Consider the following 26,558-nt stretch of genomic DNA (forward strand, 5'->3'; position numbering starts at 1 on the left):
TCCCTCCCTCCTTCCCTTCTCTCTCTCTTCTCCCCCCCTCCTCCCCAAGTCTCTGTTGTCTTTTGACAGGATCTCACTATCAGCCCAGACAGGCCTCAGATTTGTGATCCCCCTGCCTCAGTCTCTCAAATGCTGGGATTAGAGGTGAAAGCCTTCATGCTCAGGAGAACTCCTGACTTCAATAATGCAGCTGATTTTGACAAGGTAGACATTTTGTTCATGGGTGATGCTGACATAGGCATAACTTAACTGGATACCAACAGCCTATATGAGTTATCATGCATGCCAATAATTTGGGAGGTTTAGTGATGGTTAGGACCTATCTTCTAACTACCAAAGAGCCGCCTCATTGTGCTTTTTGAGTCTCTCAGCTTCCTTGCAAGCAAGGACCACTGGCACCTGCAGCTGTCCAGGTGATGTCTAACCCTTCCAGCTTTTATAATGCTCAGTTTAGAAGAACGGACACTGTATGACATTAGGCCTAACTATGAAGAATAGAATAATTTATCCAATGCCTTTCAGATAATACATGGCTTTAAAATATATGCAGACTTGGGACACACAATCAGCACAGGTGATTCCTCAAACATTTCTCTGCCTTTCAAGTCTGCTATGCTGTTTTGCCATGCCCCGGTTCTCCTGCAGTGAGGCCTACCTCCCTTTCTTTGAGACGTAGCACACGTGTGTGTGTGTGTGTGTGTGTGTGTGTGTGTGTGTGTATGGGGGAAACTATTTATCCTTCATAGTCTTCTTTCTCATCAAAGTAGATTTAATCATTTCTTTATAACATGGCCTCTTCAATCTGTAAAGCCCCCTAACAAATAAGCTTATTATAGAAAAAAAAAAAAAGAAAGACAGTGACCGTATAGTCCCATAGGACACACAGAAAAAGAACAGAAGAGGGTCCCCATAATGCTTGGCAACTTTCCAGTAGGTTAAACTAACCTTATGAGTTTCTGGGATTAGAATTCGGCAGAAGAAACAAGCCAATTAAAACGCTTGGCCCCAGACCGTGTACATAAAATGCTTTGCAGTGCTGCAACAATCTAACCTGAGTCTGAAATTCTGCGGGCTGACTGCATAGTGATTTGCATCTCAATCGCCTTCGTCTGATTCATTTTATTCTCTCAGGTGCCGCTTGGTCTAGGAAAGACCCATCTTCCACCTGTCTCCCCACCAGCCTAGACAGACACAATGGGCTCCATCCACAAGGCTTCCAACTTAAAGGCTTTGCTGTGACTCAGAGTGGCCTGTGTCTGGTGTGCCAAGTGGGTCGTCTGGAGCATCCGAGCATGGGGCTGGTCTTAACACTCAGTAGCAACGCCCATCCCGAGTACCAACATAATGGTTCTTTATGCCACAACCCAAAAGCACATGAGAAAGTCACTGTCCAGCACATCTTTCGCTGCCACAAAACCAGGAAACCAAACTTACACCACTCACTATCTGAGAATCCCACATAACTACACAGAATATTCCAAGTCAGAGGCTATGCAGTCCCCAAAGCCTATTGGGTTCCATGTGACAAAAATTCAGAAGATACAATCTAACATTTCTTTCTTGTGAGAAATCAACACTAGGTCATACAGTAACACCTTATACTGTACCATGCAACAAAGAACAAAAATATTTTTCATGTGCATTTTGAATTAATGATACTTCAGTCCCATGAGAATTAGGATGAGGTCTAGAGAGTGATGGACACCTAAGACATGAGCGACCTGAGGCTTGGTGGCTTATCTAGATGAGGGAGAGAGAGAATGACTCAATCCCGGTGTTGACAAAGACCCTGAAGCCTAATAAGTGATAAGCTTGGCACATTCCAGGTAAAGAATAAATGCAGCATGAACTTACTTAACAGTTGGCAATAGAGGGCCTGTAAACTTCTCTTCATGGTATCATCTGGTCCTGCTTGTCCTTCAGTTTATTCATGATTCTGTCTAGGAAAATGGGAGAAGACATTGTTACATCAGGGGACATAAATTCCTAATTGGAAGATTTCCATTTAAACCTGAGAACATACACAGCTGTATTTGAAATAGAAAACTCTCAAAAACAGTTCAATTTATAATGCTATATGTTATACAATTACTACTGACCCTTTGATCAAATTCCCAAACCATATAACACCCCCTATCCCAACCTGAAGACAACCCCTATGGGCAGAGAGAAACATCCTGGCTTCAAGGGCTTTTCATAGATCTTGTGACTCTAGTCCAATGGTTCTCAACCTGTGGGTTGAGACACCTTTGGGGTTGTCGAATCCTTTTACGAGGTTGCCTAAGACCATTGGAAAACACAGAAATTTACATTACAGTTGACAATAGTAGCAAAACTACAGTAATGAAGTAGCAACAAAAATAATTTTATGATTGGGGGTCACCACAACGTGAGGAACTGTATTAAAGGGTCACAGCATTAGGAAGGTTGAGAATCACTGATCTAGTCGTTAGAGTAGAACAGGATTTTTGTCTTTTGTAAGCTTATTCCTATGGAGGGATTCACTAAACTAAAACAAGAACCAGAGAGCTTTCTCACATGTAAAAATGTAGGTAAGATGCAAAACAAATTTATTAGCTGGTCACACATCTGTAATTCTGGCACTCAGAAGACAGGAGGGAGGAGGGAGAGTTCAAGGCTAGCCTAAGCTACATATCAGGACCTTGTTTTTAACAAAGATAATAAAATGAATAAAAAAAAACATTTAAAAGTAAGAAAAGACAGAAATAATTTTTTTATTATAAAAGTTACTATTATGAATTATTTGGAAAATACTGGAATATAGATAAGAATAATCAAGAAGGCTTAAATTATATTATCCTGCCAGTATGAGGCAATTGCTCAGACTCTGGAGTGCATCTCTCTGGGCTTTGTGTGTGCACGTCCCATGTCTGTCTTGTTTCATGCACTGTGCCCTCAGACTTTCCTTCCTAGCAGCAGAAGCATGCTGCTGTGTCAACAGGACTTTACTACCTCCTATTTAAGTGGCAAATATTTACTCAAGAGAAGTTCCCAGATGTGAAAATGCAAGGACACAGTGACAGCTTTGGAGAAGTTATAAATGTTCTTCTCAGGACCAGTATCATAGAAGAACCATCCGGACTACCTCCTTCCCAAGAATGGAAACTTAGAATTTCTTTTCATGCTTCCAGGTAAATAAATACCCCATCCACTGCTTTAATTTGTACTTAATATGCTTAGTAGCTACTTATCTTAAAAAGTTAGAATTGGTACCCTTTGGTCATTCTCTACCACCATGGCAGGTTTTCATTTTCTTCTAACACTCCAAGTACAAGAACTAACTTGCCTTAATATCTGCTTAAGATTGAAAGATAACTGGTATATCATAAAATTCTGCTTTTAACATGCACAACTAGCTGGTGAATGCTTATCAGAGAAGCTCCCTTTGGCAGTAGGTGGTGACCTATACAGAGACTCACAGTTGAGCAGTGTGCAAAGAGTAAAAGATCACGGGGTGCTCAATCCTGAATGGGCAAGCTATATCACACCCTCTCCCTGCAGGGGCCATTGTGGAACAGGGGGTGGAACCATAAGAAACAGAGATGATGGAAGACTGACCTAAACCAGTGCTTTCGAGATGTAACAGGGCTACCGTACACAGTGGCAGAGACTGCATGCACAAGACCTGTACAAGATCAAGCCAACTCAAAGAGGAGCTATGGGAAAGAGCTCACAAAGTCCACCCCCAGCAACTGAAGACTGCTAGGGGAAGGAGAGTCAGGGTCCTTCAGCGATCCAACCTGATAGGTTGTCCATGCTCCAGCGGCTGGGCTTACACATATGCAGATATTGGCAGTACTAAGTGGTCTGTGTGGGTTTAAAGAGGTGTATATTCTCTGAAGTGGGGAAAGTGGTGGTAGGTCAGGCAGGAGCTACAGCAGAGGGGTTCAGGGGTGGATTTGACCAACCCACATTATATGCATGTATGAAAGTCTCAAGCAGTACATTTTTAAAAAGCTGCTTGACTATCACTACCTGTTCTAGAACATTCCATCACTGTATAAAGCCACTACTCATTGTTAGCCATTTGTGGGCTTCTCTGATGACCTCTACTCTGCTGGCTGTCCATCTACATTTGCCTTTTAGGGATAGTTTGTATAAACAGGATCATACAAGAAGTGACATCTGCACCTGGTCTCGTCACTTTGCATAGTGCTGTTGAGTTTTACTCCTGTGTGGATATCCTGTATTCGGAAACAGATTTAACAAGAACATTGCTTGCTTTCACCCATCTCCCATGGCTAGAAAGACCTTCACTGGTCTCTTGTTACAAAAATATTCTCTGTATTTTTTTGTGGTATTTTATATTTCATTCATTACTCCCTAAATGCTTTTCTATTCTTAGACAAGTTCTTGTCTTTGTTATCCCTTCAATTTCTGTTTTCTTATTCTACCGTTGGAGTGGTGTGTATGCTAAACCATTAGTATAGTTACTTTTCTATTATTCTTTTTGAAATCTGCCTTCTTGGAGTTTATAGTAAAGAAATTGGTAACTATATTAAAGGAAAATATGGGATTATAGTTGGAGATCTCTTCTATTCGCTTAGAAAAGACTTGGTATCTTCAAAATTCCAGTGTGGTAAGGAGAAAGAAAACTATGTTAAAGTGCATTGCTGTGAATATCAGAATGTGTCCAAAAGGGGAAGAAGTTCTCTTTTCAGGAACGTGACACCTCAACGATGTCTTTAGTTAAAGCAAATAAAGACCCCATACCCCAAAGAGTAAGAGACAGAGTCAGAAGAAGAGACAGAGATAATTAAATTGCCTTTAGTTAAAACCAAATAAAGAGACGTAAGCATCTGAATATTAGCGCTAGGAAAGATGGGTTACAGGGGAGGTCCAGAAACGGAGGCTGCTGTGGCAAACAGGAGACAGTAAAAAAAAAAAAATTACGCTGGGAGGTGAGGCTGAAAGACAAGGATGGAGTGAGAAGTAGTCCTCAGGGGGCCCAGGAGTGCTAGTTTTCCTCCACTTCCTGTGTTTACGCTATCTTTACTCACAGGCACATCTGCATGGAGTGCATCCACAAGAGCATCCTCGAAGCCTTAGGATCAATCTTGCATAAAATAGCCAACTGCTACTCACTTTTCACAGGGGCAGTATGAGACAAAAAGCTCACATTCTGAGCCAAGGGTGACTTCCAGAGGCCACCCCCTGCCGGCAGCCATAAGCAACGGGTGGTGGGCAACTGTGGTGTACTTAGGACTTGGTAAGCACTCAATAAACATCTAGTAAATAGAGAGTAAATGAATATTTAGATGATCAAGTAATAAGAGAATGGAAAATCGCTATGGTTAATTTCGATCAAAGGGAACATTAGCCCCTTAGTCATTTCTAGAAACGCTTAGGGGTTTTTGAAGAAGCAAGCGATGTCCTCCAATACAAGGGATAAAGCTATTAGTGAGCTATTAAAGAAACAACTGGGCAAGCATATCTCAGAGGCTTGGGACCATCTGAGTTTCATGGGGCTAACCCAACTACAGATACCATCTGGCATACATTTTATTTAAAATTCAGCCTTAAGTCCTTTGATGGAGTTTCACAATGGCTTTTCTTCTTTTACATCCTATTGTCTTATCAAGAAAAATCTGTAGGCATTTTATACATATCTTTTGCAACTGTGATGTATTTCCTGTCACTGTTTCATTCTCTAATCTGAAGTCACTCACTGTTCTAACGATGTCTCGCTTCTAAGCTGAGTCTCCTGGGTCAGTTGTGTTACTTTGACTGACTAGATGGAGAGTCACAGTTAGATTGTATCAAAAGCTACTTTATTAGATCACATTTTTATTATTTATTTATTTATTTATTTATTTATTTATTTAGTCTGTGGAGGGTAGGGCCTGCTTATGGCATAGCCATATGTGTGGAGGTCAGAGGACAACTTGCTGAAGTTAATTCTCTTCTCACACCATGTGGATTCAGGAGATTGGAACTCAGGTCACCTGGCCTGGTGGCAAGTACCTTTACCCTCTGGGCCATTTCACTACTTCCTAAGGCTACTCTTTAACCATGTAATAAGAAATATTAATTCTATCAGTATGGCTCCTTGGGGGATAATTTAAAAGCCTTAAGGGTAATGATTAGTTTCTGCAGTGAACTCCTAAGAAATTAAATGGTTTTAACAGCCAAAAAGTACAGTCAAAGAAAAATAATCTACTTTGACTATTACAGTTCTGGGATAGTCACTATAGATCTGTGGTTCTCAACCTTCCTAATGCTGAGACACCTTAATAAAGTTTTTCATGTTGTGGAACTCCCAACCATAAAACTATGGCTACTTTATAAATATGATTTTGCTACTGTTATGATTCATAATATGAGTATCTATATTTTCTGGTGGTCAAAAGGGTCATTCTACCCCCACAGGGGTCACGACCCACAGGTTGAGAACCACTGCTATAACCAGTCAGGTTTTTCAGCCTCAGACTGTAGGTTTAACCTTAGAGTCAGTGAGCTCTAGAACCATTCACCCCCTGGCTCAGGCAGTAAGTAGACTTTTGACAGCTATAGAAGAGGATGGGCTGCAGAGAGTAGGCCAGCAGTGAGAGGTGTGCATGCCTAGGAGCTGGACAGCATTTAGTGGTTTTGACAACCTCAGAAGAGGTGGAGGCACAGAGCATCCTTCAGAGAAGCAGCTGTAACAACGACAGCAGACTTGGCAGTAGCTAGAGCAAGAAGAGAATAATTCTAGAAGAATTGTTCCTAACATTACTAAAGACCTAAGACCTATGACAAATCTATGGCAGTATTATTGTGAATGAGGGGAAAACCACAGCATTTGCTATAAGATCAGGAAGAAGGAAAGCAATCACTCTTGTTGCTTTTCATGACATATAAGGCTAGAAAGCTCAGACACAATGAGGGCAGCAAAAATTGAAGATATACTAGTAAGAAGGAAGGAAGTCAAATTTCCCTGTCTGCATATATGACTATTTATAAGTTAAGCCTCTCTCAAAAGAGTATTAGAAGTAATTTAGTAAAATAGCAGGATATAAAAAAATCAACATACAAAAACCAGTAGCTTTTCCATGTACTAAAAAATACATATGTTGAGAAAGAAATCATGAAAGCCAATTCTGTTTAGGATAACTATCAAAAAAGAGGACCAAACAAGGAACTGAAAGACCTTTAAGATGAAAATTACAAAATCCTCATGAAAGAAATTAAAGACACGCCAACAAAATTAGAAGATCTCTGATATTCACAGATTTGAAAAAATTAACACTATTAAATGTCCATGATACCCAAAGTGATTGACAGATTCCACACAGTCCTCACAGAAACAGTGATTGTGTTCTTCACAATACAGTAGGAGAGAATCCTACAATTCATCTAGAAATGTAGAGGATCTGAATGGTCAAAGCAGTTTTGACCAAAACCAAATAAAAGAGGAGACACTATAATCCTTAACTTTAGTATCTACTACAGAGCCATAGTAAATAAAACAGCATGGTACTGGAACAAGCAAGAAACACATAGACCAATGGAAGAGAGTAGAGAACCCAGGACTAAGCCTACATTTCTACAGCCAAGTAGTCCTTGACAAAGGCACTGCACATATACATCAGAGAAAGGGCAACTCAAAGTGTAGCAGCAACCTGAATGTAAAACCCAAACCCTGAAATCACTAAAACAAAGAGAAAGGTGGCAAGACACCGTTTGGGGACAATGGCTTTCTATGTAGGATCCCACAAGCACAGACAATGAAAGCACATGGAATGGAGTGACATCACATTACATAGCTCAAAACTCAACAGAGAGATGGGGACATCCTGTAGAATAGGAGAAAGCACATGGCAACTGGTCACCTGACAGAGTGATCCAATTTTAAATGGGCAAATGGTAGGAACAGACTCTTCTCAAAGAAGAAATACTAATGGCCAACAAATATATGAAAAGTGTTCATTCAGCATCATTGGCCATCAGGAAAACCAAAATCAAAATACAGTCAGATACTGTCTCAGCCCAATTAGAATCAATACTATATTTTAAAAGGCAAGTAACAAATGCTGGTGGGGATGTGGAAAACAGGAACTAACAAACTTCTGGTAGGAATGTAAATGAATAGTGTTATAGAAAACAATATGGTGGTTTCTCAAAAAAAACAAAAATGGACCTACTATGTGATCCAGCTAGTGTGTGTGTGTGTGTATGTATGTGTATACATACACACACATACATACATATAGATGTAATGTAATATATGTATATATTATACATGTATATGTAAACTAGCTGGATATTTATATATGTATACATATATAACTATATGTATAAGTATATGGAAATAAGAAATCAGCATTCCAAAGGGATATTTGAGTACTCATATTTGCACAATACCTAAGATGCAAAATCATCTCAGATACCTATCAACACATAAGTAAATAGGCAAAATAAAATATCCTTCAATATTATTCAATCATAAAAAGGTGTCATTTGTCACCAAATGGATAGAACTAGAGAACACCATGTTAAAGGAAATGAGTTAGACCCATGAGAATACTTGGATCATCTCCTCTCACGGCTGAGATCTAAGAGAGGTCATCCGATCGTACAGCAATGAGTATGAAAGATTACAGTGAGTGCAGAGGTCAGAGGAGAGAAGAATGACTGGACCACAGCTCACCACAACAAAATCAGAACTGACTGAAGAATTTAGGAAAGTTGCAATTGTTTTTTTTTTTCCATCAGATGAGCAATAGCAACCTCTCTAGATAGGAACAGTGCTAGCCACACAGATCAGAAACTAAGCAAAGCATTCTATACCCACCCCAGAGCTTCCATCTGTTCTGTGGGCTTTCTGAATTGCAGAGAATTTTAGTCAACAAGTACACAGTGTAGATGGTCAGGACAACATCCAAACTTGTTTCTGCTCTCATACTACCCACATGTCCTTTCCAAGGCCTGTTCTATGCCATGTGTTTTGCTGACTTTCCTGTTTGAAAGGCTCTTAAGAACAGAACTGACATTCCTTCTAGTGTTCCCAAGCACCAGGAGGCTGGGATGTGCCCAGCAGTTAAAATACATAAAGCACACACACTCTGCTCGGGCTCGCACTATAGTGCTGTTGGCTCCGAGTTTAATGTTAATGAATCAACAGTCTGTATGAAATGAGATGCCTTTAGACAGCACCGAACATAAAACAAAGGTTATGTAATGATCAGATGACAAGGAATGAGAGAGGTTATTGAGACCCTCTTACTGTATTTCCCTTAAGAGAAATAATTCCGTAGTCAATAATTCAGTGTTCATGGCTATTTTATAGGATATAATTATCATGAATAATGACAACTGGCTGTATTTCAGTTGAGTTTCAAAAAGTTTTCCAAAATAAGGAATGGTAAGGTCTGGGCCAGTAGGGGAGTTTGAGCTACACAGGGGCTCAGTAGGAGAAAGCAGATCTGATAAAGCTGGTAATAGACATGCCCAAGAGCTCCATCAGGGAAGGTAACGGAGAGCTGGTGTCATACCCAAGAGCATCCTCAGGGAAGGTAACGGAGAGTTGGCATGTAGATAAGCCTCCCTTTGCATCTGTAATTTTGCTACCGTTAAGAATTGTAATGTAAATATCTGTGTAGGTATCTGTGGGTAGGGGCAAAAGGAACCAATAACTTGGACCTGAGGATCCAGAAAAGGAGATATCTCTGTGTCTGGAGGTGAGGACATGGACACCAGGTATCTAGATCACCCATCTATAGGTCCTTTAAACTAGTTCTTGGCTTTTCCAATGCATGGGTTTCTTCTTTGCACAAAGAGTAAATATGGTACCAGATATGCTTGGTGCAGAGATTTAAACACACATGCAAAGTCACTGTTCCAGGGCCTGATCTCTGTGCTTTGGCAAAGGTTTAATGTGAGCTGTCAACTGTCACCAAACAATAAAATGAAAAGTGTGACTGACCAGGTCAGATCTCACCAACCGCCTCTCCATTCTGCTTCTGAGTCAGAACTGAGTCCGAGGCTTTGAGGCCATTCCCCTCAAATGCCCTTTGTTAAATCCAGTGTCCTATTTAAACTGGATGTATACATTATTCTCGGGAGCATATACTGGTTATTAATCTTATTTAATATTTGCATCTGTATTCTCTTTAGAAAGACTCCAGAGTAGCAGATAACTAGTGCCATTATTTCTGCCTGAACAAACAAATATTTGTTTTCTTCATAAACATAAACATCCTCTGTCACTATTTTCTAATAAAAAGCTCATTAGACAGTGTGATGCTTTGAATGTACGATGTCCTCCCACAGGCTTGGAGTTTGAATGCTTAGTCACCAATTGGGGGCACTATCTATTCTCAAAGGCCATTGACACAGCTTTTGGGAGGCATGGTCTAGCTGGCAGAAGTCATTCACCAGTGGTGGGTCTCTGAAGGTCACAGCCTGGCCCTTAACTTCAGCCACTCAAGTGTGAACAGCTTCTGTCACATCCCCACTGCTGTAGACAGAGCCCCTCTGCCTCCCCTTCCTGTCTGTAATCAGTTGACTCACTAAGCCAGTAGTTCTCAAGCAGTGAGTTGTGCCCCCGACAGCAGACTATCAGAAAACACAGATGTTTACGTTACAATTCTTGACAGTAGCAAAATTACAGTTATAAAGTAGCAATGAAATAATTTTATGATTGGTGATCACCACAACGTGAGGAACTGCTTTAAAGGGTCACAGCATTAGGAAGGTTGAGAACCACTGCCCTAAGCCAAAGTAATTCTTCCCGAGTTGTTTTTTTGCCAGGTATTTTGGTCACAATAGACAAAAAGTAATTCACACAGAAGTCCTTTTAATAACAAATATTACCCCCAAAGCAGCTGAGGAGATGATGAATTGATTACTATTGCTGTGGATATTGCTTATCAACCATGGTAAAAGCTAAGGTCACTGTGATACACAGTACTTCACACAGAGCACCAGGAACAAGAGAGTCTTGGAGACAGGCAGGGAGGGACACTTGCCACTTAATCGGCTTTGCTGGGTAACCTTGAGAGAGTTACTTAACTGGGCCTCAATTTTCTCATCTATAAATGGGGCAGGCACTTAAACCAGTAGATTAGGCATATCAAACAGAGCAGGGCACTAACTGTGCCTCATACAGTTGGTCTTTCCCTTCTTTCTGAAGCCATAAGATGATCAGAAAGCAAGGCTGCTTTTGGTTACGTGAGGACAGAGGGAACCAGAGGATAGAACAGGATGTTCTGCAAGCTACCCCAGAACCCACATGCCTTGGATCACAAGCAGTGAAATTACTCCAGGAAGGCAGCAGTGAAGGTTTCTCAGACTTAGCCTAAGTCATGGGTGAATGAATGTGTCCACGGGGCTGGGTGTGGATTATAATGGTGTTTTAAGTCAAATTCTTCTTAGCTAGCTGTTTCACATATTAAACACAGGAAATCCTTTATTTTATCCATAGAGAAACAGGCATCATTTTTTTTCTTAAAATATGTAGTTCTCCTATGTTCAGTATTTTGTACTTTTATGTAAGAAACATTTCATATTCCTCCAAACCCATGGCCAGTCACAAGAGCACAACCACATCGGCTGCCACTCTGTCACTTACAGGCACTTAAAGGTGGACAGGGAGTGAAGAATAGATCCAACAAAGGCTTAACAGCAATATAGAACTTTCTTCTTACATCTAACATTTCAAAACCTCTAAAGTCTAAGGAGAAGCTGAAGTTCAGTCATTTTGATGAAGTCTACCTTCTGAACAATGACAGCAGTTAAATTCACGTGCGCCCAGTCTACCAGCAGAATGAAGGCCGACCCTGTGATTTCTGGCTTGCATATCCCAGGTCCTGGCAAACTGAGGAGCACTGTCTGAGGTCAGGCAAGGCTTAACTACTGTCTGAGGTAAGCACATTTTGTACAGTCACCCTGGGCCAGCTGCCTACTCTAGGGGAAGAGAACTTCAACAGAGCCCCTTCCTTCCCTCATGCCCTGCACAGTTTAGTTTCATCGTTTAAAGAGGCTGTCAGACACACCAAGGAGCTGTATCTGCAAGGCATTCGTCTCCTGCTAAGGAAAAGCCTATAACAGGGAACCAGGTAATCTAAGCTCTGTTAGAGATGTGGACTTATGTGCCCTGGGCTCAGCACAGGCAGAATCAGCAAGGGTAGAAAGGATACCTGGGTGCGTGGGGCCTGGGCTCTGCAGTGCTTGTGTACAAGACTGAGGGCCTGAATGGGGATCCTTAGTGCCCACTTATGATAGAGGACAGCTGTGCTGTGGGTCTTCAAGCCAGCGCTGGGTGGCAGAGTCACACATGAGGAAGATAACCCACGATGAGCTCTGACTTCCACACTCACGCATATGCACTTACATGTACACACATTCACATACGACCATATGCATGCACTGTACATACACACACAGTATCAATGTGTGAAGTTTTCTAGACTCATACAGATGGGTCCCCTCTTCTGGCACGCAAGGCCTATTAGGAGCACTGTCTCCTTTGAGGAGGCAGGATGGAGCTTGTGTGAGGCCTAGAATGAGATCACACTTCCTCTTTACGGTTTTGGTATTAAAGATGGGATTGAGGTCTTAATAATTAAGGAATTAAGGAATATCGTAAAGCTGCCAACTACCAGCAGAGTATGCACTGTCATCTAGACTGTGGTGTTTATGAAAGATTACTTCTTAGTCATAGTAAACTTGGTCATTTTTCTTTTTTCTTTTATGGTGCCTGAAAAATATCTCCAGAAATTGAATTTTAGGGACCTACAAATGTGTATGTTCCCTCTGGGCAGTAGGTGTTTGTTCCAGAAAGTTAAAGTGATGTTTTCACAACCAAAAAGTGGCAAGGCTATAAGAGATAGGCTAAACATTCCACAGAGCATTTACATATGGAAAGAATACTGACACCCATTGGTCATGCATGAATGAGGCAAGGGATTTTAGTGTATGAAATTGTCCACAACATCACAGTCCTTGGTCAACTTTATTTTTGAGCAGTAATGTCAAGCCCTTCCGTTCTCTTCCTGTAGCTTTTCTAAGACCACCTGGGTACTAAGAGAGTCATTTTTAATTCTCCAGATAGTATAGTTGTAATTCGTGATTCTGGTTCAATATTTCAGAATACATAATTTAGATAAAGTCATTCCATAAGAAATGTAGTTCCTGAGACGCACAGCTGAAATAAAAGTTATAGTGAAAGACAACATTGTGGGCAGCAGTGGTGTGAGCCAATGTAGACTAAACTTCCTTCACCTACAGAGCGTAGAGTTAGCATGGGTTAGACCCGCACAGAGTTACATCTAACCTTATAACAAAGTTCAGAGAAAAACATCTCAGTAGTTCTGACAAGTCTCATTTTTATGCCTTGTTCCAAACAGCATCAAAAAGCAGTGACTTTGATCTCAATTCTGAAGATCCCAAATAGCTTGGAATGATAACTTTGATGATTCTTCCTTGGTCTGGTGACTGAGTTAGAAACAAATCTTTCGGGGTATTTAGATTCACGGTTTCCCAAGCTAGCTGACCATCAAGGTGACCAAAGGTAGCTGTCAGTCAGTCAGTCTCTCTGTCTCTATCTGTATCTGTTTGTCTCTGTCTGTCTCTATCTGTCTATCTCTCTCTGCATGCATGTGCGCACGTATGTGCATGTTTGTGTATGTTGGAGAGACCTTGGGTTGTCATTTCTCAGGATCAGTCAATCTTGGTTTTGGAGACAGGTTACCTCACTGGACTGGAGCTTGCCAAGAATAGGCCAGGCTAGCTGGCCAGCTGGTCCCAGGGTCCCTCTGCCACTCTAGTGCTAGGATTACAAGCACACTCCATCATGTCCAGCTACTTCATGTGGGTTCTGGGGATTGAATGCAGGCCCTCAGTACTTGAACAGCCTGCACTTTATTGAATTACCTCCCCAGCCCCAGAATTGATTTTAAAAATAAGATTCATCCACCCTCAGGAATACTGGGTTCTAGGGTTGGGCAATTGGAAGGGGCTCTCAGGATTAAGATCGAAGCTTAAGATTGAGAACTGAACCTAGGACAGAGGAAATGAGGCTCTCCCAAATAAAGGGACCTCCCCAGGGACCACTGTGCCACTGAGTAGAAGACCGGGATTTCTGCCTCAGCTTCACAGAGTACTCAGGCATGCTAGGCCTGAGCCACTTTTCCTCTCTCCTGCAAGTGGCAGTTTTATGAGAGGAGGCGGGACGATAAATGAAAGCACATTTGCAAGTCACATTCACCACAGAGAGGGAGTGACTCAGTGTTTCTTAAATATTTAGATCCGCTGTCTCTCCCACAGTCCCAGTCTGAAGCAGCGCATGCGCGGTGTCGAGGCACTTTTTCACCATCCGCTGACTCCGATTAACCCCTCTCTCAGTGTTCCTGCGCCATGCTTCACCAGGTGCTTGGAATGAGGATGACCAAAAGGGAGAGGGCATAAACTCAGGGAAGGAAGGGTGTGTGGGGAGCTGCAAAGACTAGAACCGGGCAAGGAACAGAAGCCACTAGGATCACTTGCCATGATGGTGGGGTATAAGTTTTTCCCACAGCCTGTACTGTGGGAGAATCTTAGCAGAGGCTAGCTGGGGTTAACAACAGGGGCTACCCTCAGAGTGCAGGGAAGACCCTTTCCTTGTCATGAACCATAGCCAACTGAAAGGAGAGAGGCAGGTGGAAGGTGGCAGTATGTGTGGAGGACAGCGGGACGTTGGTCTCATAAACCCTGAGCCCTGCGATGTAACAGTGCTGCAATGGAGCAGGGACCCTGGGCTGTGCACAAGACCATGTAAGATGGCACCTTGGCTCCCAGAGAACTGACAGTTTATGAGGAGAGGATATCTTATCAAAAGTCACTTGATGCCAGGCGGTGGTGGCACACACCTTTAATCCAAGCACTTGGGAGGCAGAGGCAGGCGGATTTCTGAGTTCGAGGCCAGCCTGGTCTACAGAGTGAGTTCCAGGACAGGCAGGGCTACACAGAGAAACCCTGTCTCGAAAAACAAAACAAAACAAAAAAACAAAAACAAAACAAAACAAAAGTCACTTGATAGCTGGACATGGTAGCTCAAGCCTGTGGCCACAGCACTCCAGAGGTGGAGACGGGAGGGTTCTAAGTTCAAGGCTGGCCTGGGCTAGTTAGTAAGTTCCAGGTCCATCTACCTGAGTGACAAAGTCAGACCCTGTCTCAACAGGAAAACCAAACAAGAAGGAGAGGAGTGTAGCTTAGTGAGAGAGTGCTTGTTCTACATACCCAGGGCCCTGTATTTAAATAAACAAACCCTCCAGCTATCTGTGCCTCTGGTGTGTTAGACAATGAATATTGCTAATTATTACTGGTTATTACAACAAATTAGACAACATGTCCCCCTTCTGGAGGCTTGGGATTCTTCTCTGTAACACAGGTATGGCACATGCTGAAGAGCTCTCCTGAGGTCTGCAGCACAGTTAGATACAAGCATGTCCAGCCCTTAAGAGTAATGAAAAACAGACCTCAGTAAGAGGGACAGGATGAGTCTTAGAGGTAGGGGAGCATAAGCTAAGGCCTTGGGCATTCAAACGGATTTCTGATAGGTGTATATGGAAGGTTGTAAAAGCCCAGAGGTAGGACAATGATGGCGACAACTTTGAAGATGACAATGACAGGTGTGTGAAGATAAGTTATGCAACTTCCACCACTGGCAGCTAAAAAAAAAGAATCCTACCACAGTACAATTTAGGAAACAGTACATCTTCCTCTCCAGCTTCTGAGACAGAACTGCTCTTATCTGCTGGGGAAGAGTAGGATACAGGCTCAAGAGGTAAAGGCAAATACAGAAGTAGCCAGTAGTCTAAAGATGGCTGATGGGCCTCAATGTTCAGTCTTCCCAAACCAATGTAACAAAAGAAATGCTTGCAAACCAGGAGATAGAGCCACTCACTATCCAATAGATTCCAAGAGCCTAACTCAGCTACAGGACTCAGAATTGTCCCCATCCATGAAGAAACAGCATTAGATATCTGCCACTAGGTGGTGCCAAACCCTAGTTTATACCTGGATTGCTATGGATACCTCTGCTGGTTCCTTAGAACCCCAGACTGCTAAATAGGTAGACCAGTTCTCTCTCCTTCAGCTATTAACATTGCAATAATGTAACAATATGGCTTATACTGGTGGTTCTTCAGATACAGTCCTTACACCACTGGCACCAGGAAATTTACTAGAAATACATATTATCAGGTTCTACCTAGAGCCAGAATCTGAAAATTCAGAGTAGGCTCCCAGCAATCAGCTTCAAGCCCCTCAAGATGCAAATACATAGAAGTAGAGAACCTCCCTCTTTATCCACAAACTTCTCTGCCTTAGTATTATGGTATGGCAGAGTTTTATTATATAATTGTAACCTTGGACAAGTCATTTACATCTCCACTTTGGAACAGAGAGACCAATTTCCAATGCCCATTTCAGCTGCACCCTACTGTGATCCAGCAGTTCTCCAATGGGGTAGTGCAGGTATTCAAGGATCTTGTTGGAAGCATGTAGCACAGTGTGTCTGCTTTCCAGTGGCCAACTGAGAAATGTCAGCTGTCTCCACGGTTCAGCTTCCTGGGCTAGTGATGTTACTGCTCTTTGAGAAAGTCCAAGTATAAGGTACACCTTAACAACACAGGGTTTGTGGCAGGTAAAGCAACCCGAGGCCATCAGGCTTGATTGCAAATGTCACTGAACCATCTCCCAGCATCGAATTAACATTCTAAACATAGGCTGCTGGAATTGATCCAAACAGTTAAATCTGAGAACAACTACTTTCAAAGAAACCTTCCATCCAGAACCTAAAAGATTAACCTGGGCAGCCAAACATGGAAAGATCAATCAAACATGTTACCCATCTCTGCCAAGGAAGGTCAGTGTCTAACACAGGATCTATAAGCTGGACAAGACAAACAACGGCCACAAGTAATTACACCCGAGTCAGACTGGGCATGTGCTAGGAAGTTAGGAAACAAGTCATCTACTTGCCACAGTGGTCTGTCCTTAATCCACAGATACACACTGACACCTAGACACAGGCTTTTAAATCAAAATGTACATGGGAGACAAAGTTTTTGTCTCTCCCTCCAACTGGTGGATATCTAGTGCTCAGAATACTGGAACACGGTAGATGTTTGGTGCCTGTTTGAATACATGCATGGATGACTTACTGTAAGACTGATGCAGGGGGCTGTCCAATAGAAATTTCAGAGATCATAAAACTATTACAGAAGTTGTGTTCACCAAGACAATAGCCACGAGCTACAGGCGGCTACTGACTACTTAAACCAGGAGCTAGTTTAACCGGGGATACAAGCTCTAAATTTGAAGCAATTTCACTTTAAACACACTCTGATTATTCCCACTAAAGGCTATGGCCATGCAGCTACCCAGAGAGAAATGAGTTTGAAACTAAAAAAGATACTTTCTTTTATTTGGATGATCAGATAGTGTTGAACCCATGGACAGTACAGCCGGTGGAAGGAAGATCCAGGTAACTGGTGTGCATTTGGCAAGGGACAATAACCATTTTATTAGCCAAGGAGTCTAGGCAACAAAGAGCTCAGAACTTCCCTGGGCTGCGCATGCGCTTCCTTTGCCTGCGCATGTACTCAGGCTGTGACGCTCATCCAGTCATTTTCATTCATTAGAGCATTTTCTGATCTGTTTCTCTGTTTCTTTCTGAGGAGCACTATACCAATAAAAACAAAACAAACACAAACAAAACGGATCCTATTAGGTAGGTAATGCCTTGAGTTTCCTCGCTTGCTATGAAAGACAGGAAGTCTTAAAGGAGAGAAGGCTATAATGCAAAATGAGATGGTGAAATGAGAGGCATTTATCTTCAATCTAAAGAAAAAAGAAGTACATTTTTGTGTCTCCTCAGACAAGAGAAGTTTGCTTGTCGTGAAGGCTTACTATCATCCACTGCTTGGGCATCTACAGGCCTAAGCGCAGCTCCTTCCCTGTCTGCCCCATGGATAAGACCTGATGACCAAGCAGCTTGCCTCTTCACAGGAGCGCTCCTTTATTACCAGTGGGATTATTTCCTCATGCATCATGGGGGCCAGGGGCATTCTTTCCTCTTAGCATACAAACACTGCCTCTGGTAGCACCTGCTGTTCATGTTTTCAAGAGTAATTCCCATAAGGTCTTGTATCATGTGCTGACCTTCTTCCCCAGGCTATGAACCAATGAGACTAAGAAGCTGCGAGTTCTGTCATCTACCTAGTATCAGTGTGGTGGCTTTGGCCATCTCCACACACCTGTAACCTTCCCTCCATTAGGGTAAAATGCAAGTGATGTCATCCTTGCAGGTAGTTTTATAAAGACCTCATTAGATCTTGATGGGCTGGGTATCACTGGCAGCTATTTAGGCTCACCCCATCCTTCTGACCTTCCGTGATACTTCAGGGCCATGAGACCTGGAAGTGTTTTTTTTTTACCAGGGATCTTTATATCAGGAAGCCTATTGGGTCTTACAACTAGAGACAGCTTCACCACCTAGGAAAGGGCAGCAGAGCAAAGACATTATTCTCCTGTAGCAGCCCGGGAGAGTACAAGTCAAGACATGGAAGGCTTAGCACAGGCTCCCTAGAGCCTACCAGAGACCTGGAAGCATGGCTGCTACCGGTCCCTCCTCTACAACTCTTTAAATGTCCTGCTTTCTAAAACACTCTATAGTAGATACTTCTGTGTCCTGGTTCATGCTTTCTTCACTTTTGATCTCAGCCATAACCACACGGTTCCATCATATAGCTCCCACTGGGCCTAAAGATGTGTTTATAAAGAGAGGAGGGGATATATTTGGTGGGTGTGTGGTGAGGTAAGGGGGGAGGAGGTGCCTCGGTAGGCCCATGCTGAGGCATCCCTTCACCCTGAGGAACCAGCAACTGGTATAGTATAGAATAGAGTTTATTCAGGACATGGGGAGGGGAGATAAGAGGGTAATAGAAAAGGAGAAAGGGGGGGTGGGAGGGAGAGAAAGAGGAGTAGAGAAGTAGAGGCTGGCCATGAGCCCATGAAGAGAGAGGAGGGAAGGGAATGAGGAGAGAGTGGGAACAGGAAGGCAAGAGCAAGAGAGGATCAAGAGAGAGCAAGAGAGAGAGGAGGGGGCAAGCAGCCCCTTTTATAGTGAGTCAGGCATACCTGATTGTTGCCAGGTAACTGTGGGGTGGAACTTAGAATACTAACACCGACAGCTGTCTACCTCAAATGTGAACTACACATTCTCACTCTGGGTTATAGGACTCTTCTAAAACTGCAGGAGCCACGAGAATTGGTCAGGCTTATATACACATATGTTGCTGAGAAACACCTCAGGGTCATATCTCTGGGGTACCTCTCTGGCAAGTCAGCCTTCCTACCTGCTACAATCTGTGAAGACAAATCTAGGAGATACCTCATGCTTCCCAGAAGATCCCGACAGAAGTCAACCTCTCCCTCTCCAACACAACTTCAATAACGTATCTCTCTGTTGGCCGCTCCTCTTGCTCATTCTCTTCCTGTTCTCTGGGCTCACCTTCCAAATAAGCCCTTTGCCCCTTAATCCTTGCCTCAGGCTCTGCACTGATAGTATCTAAATGAAGACAGAGGCCTTCCTGACCTCACTCACTCAGCCCTCCACAGGTCATAGGAGGTTCAGAAATTAACACATCTCCTATTTGAAGAAGTTTGTGACCAAGTCATAACCAATGTAGTTATGTAATAGTCCATGCTGGATCACTGTATTATCTGTATGTATGTGTGTCACATACATACATACATACATACATACATACACGTATGTTTGTGTTATGGATCAAAAGGCATGACCCCATTATTTTATCTCTGCCAGGATTCATATGTTGGTTACAATGGAAGGCATGACTAGCTGATTTTGCACTAACCATTCTCTGAAATTTCACCTACAAACAAAATCCAAAGTTTAATTAATCTGGAAACATATGTGATCCAAAATTCAACTTCCTATTATTTTTTGCCTTCAGTAGAGAAGACACATGCCCACTGGATTTCTTTAGGTAAATTTCATTTATCTTGTGTTTTTCTCTTTCTGCTTGCAACAATGAAACGGTGATAAGCTTACCATCCTACAGTGACAGGGATGCAGTGGAAGGACCTGGGTCAGTGGCGGCTACTGGGCCATCAGAGGGTCCTGGCTCTGGACTTGCTCCAGGAACTCTGATGCTGGTCTCCACACTTTTCATGTGGGTAGGATAAATGCTTATTTTGTAAATCTGTTACTTGTCTGGAACACCGCTGAGTGCCATCCCCTCTCTGACACACACAGCATTGATAGTTCTAACTTTAGAATGACTTGCTTTGAATGGATTCCCAGAAGGAAACTGCCACATCAAAAAAAAAAAGGAGTAAACATATGTTAATTTATGATACGTGTTGCTAAATTACTTTCCAAAAGAGACGCATCAATCTATGCGGCCCTGGCCTCTTCCGAAGCTGCGCATCCTGGACAGGAACCGTTTTTGTGTTTTCTAATTATCTTGCTAGCTGGTTTCCATTTTGATTAGCAATTTAATACACCATAAGTTCCAAGCTCATAGGCCACAGGGTGATAAAAGGCTCTGTAGGAATCCTACTCAAATGAATGCTGTCTTCTGACCACTGAGAAAAGAAACACACGCCTACAGGGATTGCATCCAGAATCAACAATCAAGGACAGACATTATCATCTCCTTCAAGAACTGAACTACCGCCCTCACTAAACCCCAGTGTTAGGAAAACAGAGAGATGGGAAGACAAGAAACAGTGAGAAGATAATCCATAAAAGGAGAGAGATTCAGCCAATAACCAACCAGCTGCCAGCATATCTGCTGGACCCTCAAGAGGTAGAAGGAACAAAGGAGCTAATCCTTTACTACTGCAGTTAGGTAGCACAGGACAGTGTGGGTCGCTTCCATCTGCCAACTCCAGAGCTACTGTGGTCTGTGAGAGAACATCATGGAGAAAGAAGCTAAAGCAACAAAGGCAGAGAGAGGGACCACTGTGTGACAGATGGCTTGCCATGGTCAGCCATGCACGGTATCCAGTTGAAAGCTCTAGCTCAGCTACAAGCTGACAGAGGCCTTTCTTCACTTAGCTGACAGTTCTGAGGCCTTTCACTGACTCATCCCATACTGCAAGTGTCATGGAAGACATTCCTGAAGCATCAGTCATTCCTGAAGCATCATTCATTCAGTTATGCGCTAAGAAATATACCAGCCAGGTATGGCAGCACACATCTGTAGTCCTAGTATTTGGAGAGCAGACACAGGAGGATTGCTCTGAGTTTGAAGCTGACTTGGTCTAGAAAGTGAGTTCTAGCTAGCCAAAGTTACATAATAAGATTCTGTCTCATAACATCAGAGACACATAGTGAGAAGAGGAAGAGCTTTGTTCTGATGGATTGATAGAGTCCTGTGTGAAGAAGACAGCGATGCTGAATCCCATACAGCAGGTAGGACGTTCAAAGGAATGCTCAGAAGAGAACCTGTAACTGGGGTGGAAAAAGAATAGGCTGCAGAAATCAGGTTTTGAATTTTGTTTCAGTCTTTCTTTTAGAGAGACAGAATTACAGAGATTACTTAATTTTTGGGAGCCTCATTTTTGTTTAGCTGTAAAAGTGTGATTACTATCATTGTTCAGGGACCACTCACGACAAGTATTAAATTAAGTAATCCATGTGGGAACATTTTATTAATTATAAAGAAGTAACTATAATTGGTTTTCTTATAAAGTTTGCTTTGGTTGCTAATCTGTGCACATCAAAAAAGAAGAATTAAACATTCAAACTTGTTTTTTACAGATTTAAGATCATATGTGAATTACACAATTAATCAATAGTTTAAAAGACTTTTCTTATTCTCTCTCTCTCTCTCTCTCTCTCTCTCTCTCTCTCTCCCTCTCCCTCTTCCTCTCCAACCCCCCCTTTAAACGTGTCCTGGAGTCAGAAACTGTACATTATTATATCATAGTATACAGCATCCAGGTATGCAGTATCCATACATGCCCCATAACTAAACATCTACTATCTTGGCTATACTGAATAGGATTCAAGAAGTTATAATTTCACAATGACAAATTTGTAACTAGAAAACAGGTTTCTTTTATTCTTTTTGAGATTGTATTTTAATTATAACACTTATAACACTTCCCTTTTCCTTTCCCCACTCCAAACTCTCCCATATATCCCTCCTGCTTTTCTTTACGTCCTTGGCCTTTCTCAGGACACCAATTGTTGTGTTCCTCCCTGAGGCACCTCACTCTCCCAGCTTCACTCAGTTGCCTGTGGCTCTTTGTGCAGGCTGAGAACTTTGGGCTTTTCCCTGTCCAGTTTGGCATGTTTGCTGGTATCTTCCTTGATGAACTCGTTTGGGCAGTCATACTGCTGAGTTAGCTGTAGTATAACCATCTTCAGCTTATCCCCGACTAGTTTACAAATAAATAAGAGTCAGATTATGGCTATTTTATTTGGCTTTGACAATTACCTAGAGTGGGGGTGGGGTAACCCTAATCTACTCTTCTAACTGCTAGCCTAGCTACTGCCACTACAATGTACCCCAGATATTTACTGTTTCTCTTGGGCATGAGCTCACTGTCTATCTCCTTTCATGGTGGCTTCCTCTCTCTCTCCTTCCTCTTCCTCCTCCTCAAGACTCTCTCCTCCAACCAGGTCATTCCAAACCTACCTACCGCTAATCCCTCCAATAATTGGCTGTAGCCAATTTTATTTAACCAATAGTTTTAAATCAAAACAACGAGGTTTGCACAACAAAAGCTGGCCAACCTGAGGACTCACCTGAAGGTCTAGACCTTCCGACATAGAATTTAACATTACAGTACAGAGCAATAGGCTAAACCTCAACATTAGCCTCCGATGTTATGAGAAGACACAGTCTCACAGCAAGGCCCCGGATCCTCTGGCTCTCACCATCTCTCTGGTTCCTGGCAGCAGGCTTATTAACCCAAGACAACTGTTCCCCCCAAGGGGAAGATAGCTGGCTCCAACTATGGTGTCTTTCACTCAGCTGGTCAGGCGCTGAGCCAGAGGAATGAACAAACCTGGGGAAAGCAAATTAGTTTCTCTGATTGAGTGGGAAAAAAATGATGGGATTTCTCAGAGAAAAAAATTCAGCCACAGGATTTCCTTTTTGTTGTTGAAAAGTTTAGACACTAAGGAACCTGTTGGAGTGGATCTGATCACTACAGATGAGGTGCAATTTGGAAAATTATGATTAAATACAGAAACTTCAGCAAAATTGACATAAATACATCCTAAGATTTCAAACAAGTGTCCAGTGGAATTACTGATTCATTCATGTGGAAAGAGGAGGGGTTAAATGTGAAGTTGTATGATTTAAAAACCACCATTCCTATGACTTCTAAGCATCTGCATTTCATTAAACATGTAATTCAATTTATGAATGAGTATGTCTAATATTTATATTTCAACACTTTAATAATAATAATAATAATAAACTCCATTTTATGTAAAAGCATGTGGGGAAAAGCATGTCCATCTCTTTTCTTCAGGCTAGTCAGTAACAAGCCTGATGATATTTTTGGATCCTGTCACTCACCTATCTGGGTGCCTTTCTACAACTGCAGGTGACAAAGGGAAATTCAGATTTATTGAGTAATATGACCTGTGACATGTCAGAAGCCATTGTTTCAGTGCTGTCTTCACAGCACCCTCATAAAGCAGGCAGTAATGGCTTTGCTCTTTTGGAGGGCTCAGAAAGTCTAGGTGAGTCCAATTCATAAGGCAGCTTATGGTGGAACCGTGATTCCAAATCATGATCTTGGTTGCCAAACCTCACTGCCAACCTCCCTGTCCTCTACTAAGACATGCCAGGTCAAAGGCATGCCTGCCCTCCCAAACACATACACACACACACACACACACACACACACACACACACACACACACACACCAGACTACAAACTTACTTTTCAAGAATCCACACAGACTTCCTTTTGCCTAACTTACCAACTCTTCTCAGCAGATCTCAGACCCACCTCACTGTCGACTGCTTTCTTCCGTATTAAGCTTGCGACCGCCCGTCTCCCTCCCATTCACACTGCCTTGTACGCTTCTCTCCTCATTTCCACTGTAGTCTTAAGCTCCCGTAGTGAATATCCTTTCCTTCCTTCCCTCTACTACTTCAAGTGTGCAGTTGTTTCCTGGTCCAGAACTAGGGTCCAGAACCTCGGATAATACATTGTATAGATATCAAACTCTCTAGCACAAATGGTACTGTATTTACATATCGTCTTTATATATCTTCTCGCATACTTTAAACCATCTCTAGAGCACTTATAATATCTAATGCAATGTAAATGTTATGTAAATAGTGTTGTACTGAATTATTTAGGAATTATTGACAAGGAAAAGAGAGTCAGAACGTGTTCAGTGAAGACACACACACTCCCTAGCCCCACCCCCAGACTATGTCTCATCCTCAGTTGGCTGAATCTGAGTGTGTGAAACCAGCAAATTCATGGACCAAATGATGTTGTGGATTTGGAGTGGAGCTGGTTTTGTGAGTCTTCCACCCAAACCTGTTTCCGCTGTAATTCCCCCTTAGCCTTCATCCTCCAGTTATCACTTGAGTATCATTCCCAGACCTAAAATTCCAGGGTTGTGTGGACCACAAACGGCGGCATCTATTTCAATTCTTACCAGGGCAAAAAGTCCTCCTGACAACACTTAGATCACTCTTTAAGGGGCTGGGGAGATGGCCCAGTGGGTAAAGCACATGCAAGTCTGTGGTAGGATGACCTGAGGCAGGATCCCTGAAACCCACACAAGGTTCCACTCGCAGCAGTGAGCACTTCTGTAATCCAGCACGCTTTACTGGGAAAAGGGAGGTGGAGTCAGGAAGCTCCCCGGAAGCTTGAAGGCCAGCTAGCCTGGTGTCCACAGCAGTAAACAACCAAGGTTGTTCTCGGACCTCTACATGGACAGTATGGCATATGAGTGACACACATATACACTCACGCCCCACACACTCTCACTAACTCACTCTCTCTCACATACACATACAAAATGGCTCCTGAAAAGGGACAGGTAAGATAAACCCCCAATACTTGGAAAGAGATGGCCACTTGCAAAGTCCCATATATTGTTTGTCTACTCCCACCTCTAAAAGACCTTGGTTTTCATCCCTCTTAGGCTAAGTCTTCTGTGTTGTCAATATACAAGTTATACAACAAAACTCATGTCACACATGAGCCAGGGAAGTCAGTCCATGTCAATGCTTTGAAGACAACCCAAGCTTGGTCACAACCAGTGGTGAATGAACACAAGAATCAAGCCAACTGGATTTAAAAGGAGACTGGCTGGCCTAATGCACTCTTCCCTGTCTTCTCAGTTTATGATTTTGTTTCCTCTTTCTGCCTCTGAAGCATTCCCTCCCATTCTTACCCCTCCGCCTTCCTTCCCATCCATGTTCCTCTGGGCCCCATCTTTTTAAATTATGGGTCACAGGAGCGGGAGGGGATAGCAGGGCGGGGCCACAGAAGAGAACACGGAGGTTATGAAAGATCTGACAACACTATGAGATCTGTGAATATACAGCAACAGAAAATTAACTGAAAAAATCTAATGTGTAATGAATCTGAGCAGTGTGAATCTGTGTTCTTCACATGATGTCACTGCAAGCTTGACTCTGAATGTGGAGCACACACGGGTTCTACATCGTGCCGTCGAGCTGCGCAATGCCAATGGATGGGCCCCAAAATACCTCGGCTCAGAATTAGGACTACTGTGTACAATGAACTGCAGAGTTTTTACTAAACAATTTCTTTCTGCTGTGATAGAAACATAATGATTTAATTCTGAAAAATAAAGACAGCATTTCCCAGCCATTATTTCTTAGCATTTAAATATCAAATTAAGTGTTTAGATTGTAGTTCATTAGAATGTTTGATTTTAAAAATTGCTGTTTGAGCTGCTGTATTTAATTTCATTAAAAAAAAATCATTCAATGAATTTTGGATAGGGATTAGGATAGATTTTCTAATAATTTATCACATGGCCCCCAAACATGCCATGTGGTTGTACTATGTATTTTTGTAAAGTTGAATTCTTACCATGGACAGTTGTAAACTCAAATTACCAATCAATTCTGAAAAACAAAGGAATCTCTGCATTCTACAGTGTCAAAGAGTCAGCCAAGATCGAATTCTTTATAGGAAAAACAAACACAGACATCTTATTAGAATGCAAATTTGCTTTTTGTCTTTAATAAATGACAAAAATGATCTATATACCAAAGAATTATTTTGAAATAGACTTCTTTATGCTACATTATCAGCAAGTATTTGATTTACATACCTATTTCATATACCTATACACTCGTGTAAAAATGTCTCTGGTAGGGGTCCAGGGAGTGAGTGGGAAACGTTAAGAAGCTTGTGTTAGCTTACAGGCAGTTCCACTGGTCTGCCCTCAGGGATCTAGCAACTGCTTATGTCATCACCTGCTGCTGCCACCAGGTGCACAGGTGTGTGCTGCAGATAAAAGGACCACCCCAGCTCTCTCTCTCTCTCTCTCTCTCTCTCTCTCTCTCTCTCTCTCTCTC

General features: G+C 42.4%; 1 protein-coding gene across 1 annotated transcript in view; it reads right to left on the reverse strand.

The window, feature by feature from the left end:
* The window catches only part of Tmem108 (transmembrane protein 108), a 283,476-nt gene that overhangs the window by 122,637 nt on the left and 134,281 nt on the right, over positions 1–26,558 (reverse strand). The window contains exon 3 of the mRNA XM_028756764.1: positions 1,855–1,940. Within this exon, the coding sequence (XP_028612597.1) occupies positions 1,855–1,894 (40 nt within the window). The 5' untranslated portion in view covers positions 1,895–1,940. The remainder of the gene's footprint in view (positions 1–1,854; positions 1,941–26,558) is intronic.

This window comes from Grammomys surdaster, unplaced genomic scaffold (genome assembly GCF_004785775.1).
Source record: "Grammomys surdaster isolate TR1022 unplaced genomic scaffold, NIH_TR_1.0 126131, whole genome shotgun sequence".
NCBI classification, from domain to species: domain Eukaryota; kingdom Metazoa; phylum Chordata; class Mammalia; order Rodentia; family Muridae; genus Grammomys; species Grammomys surdaster.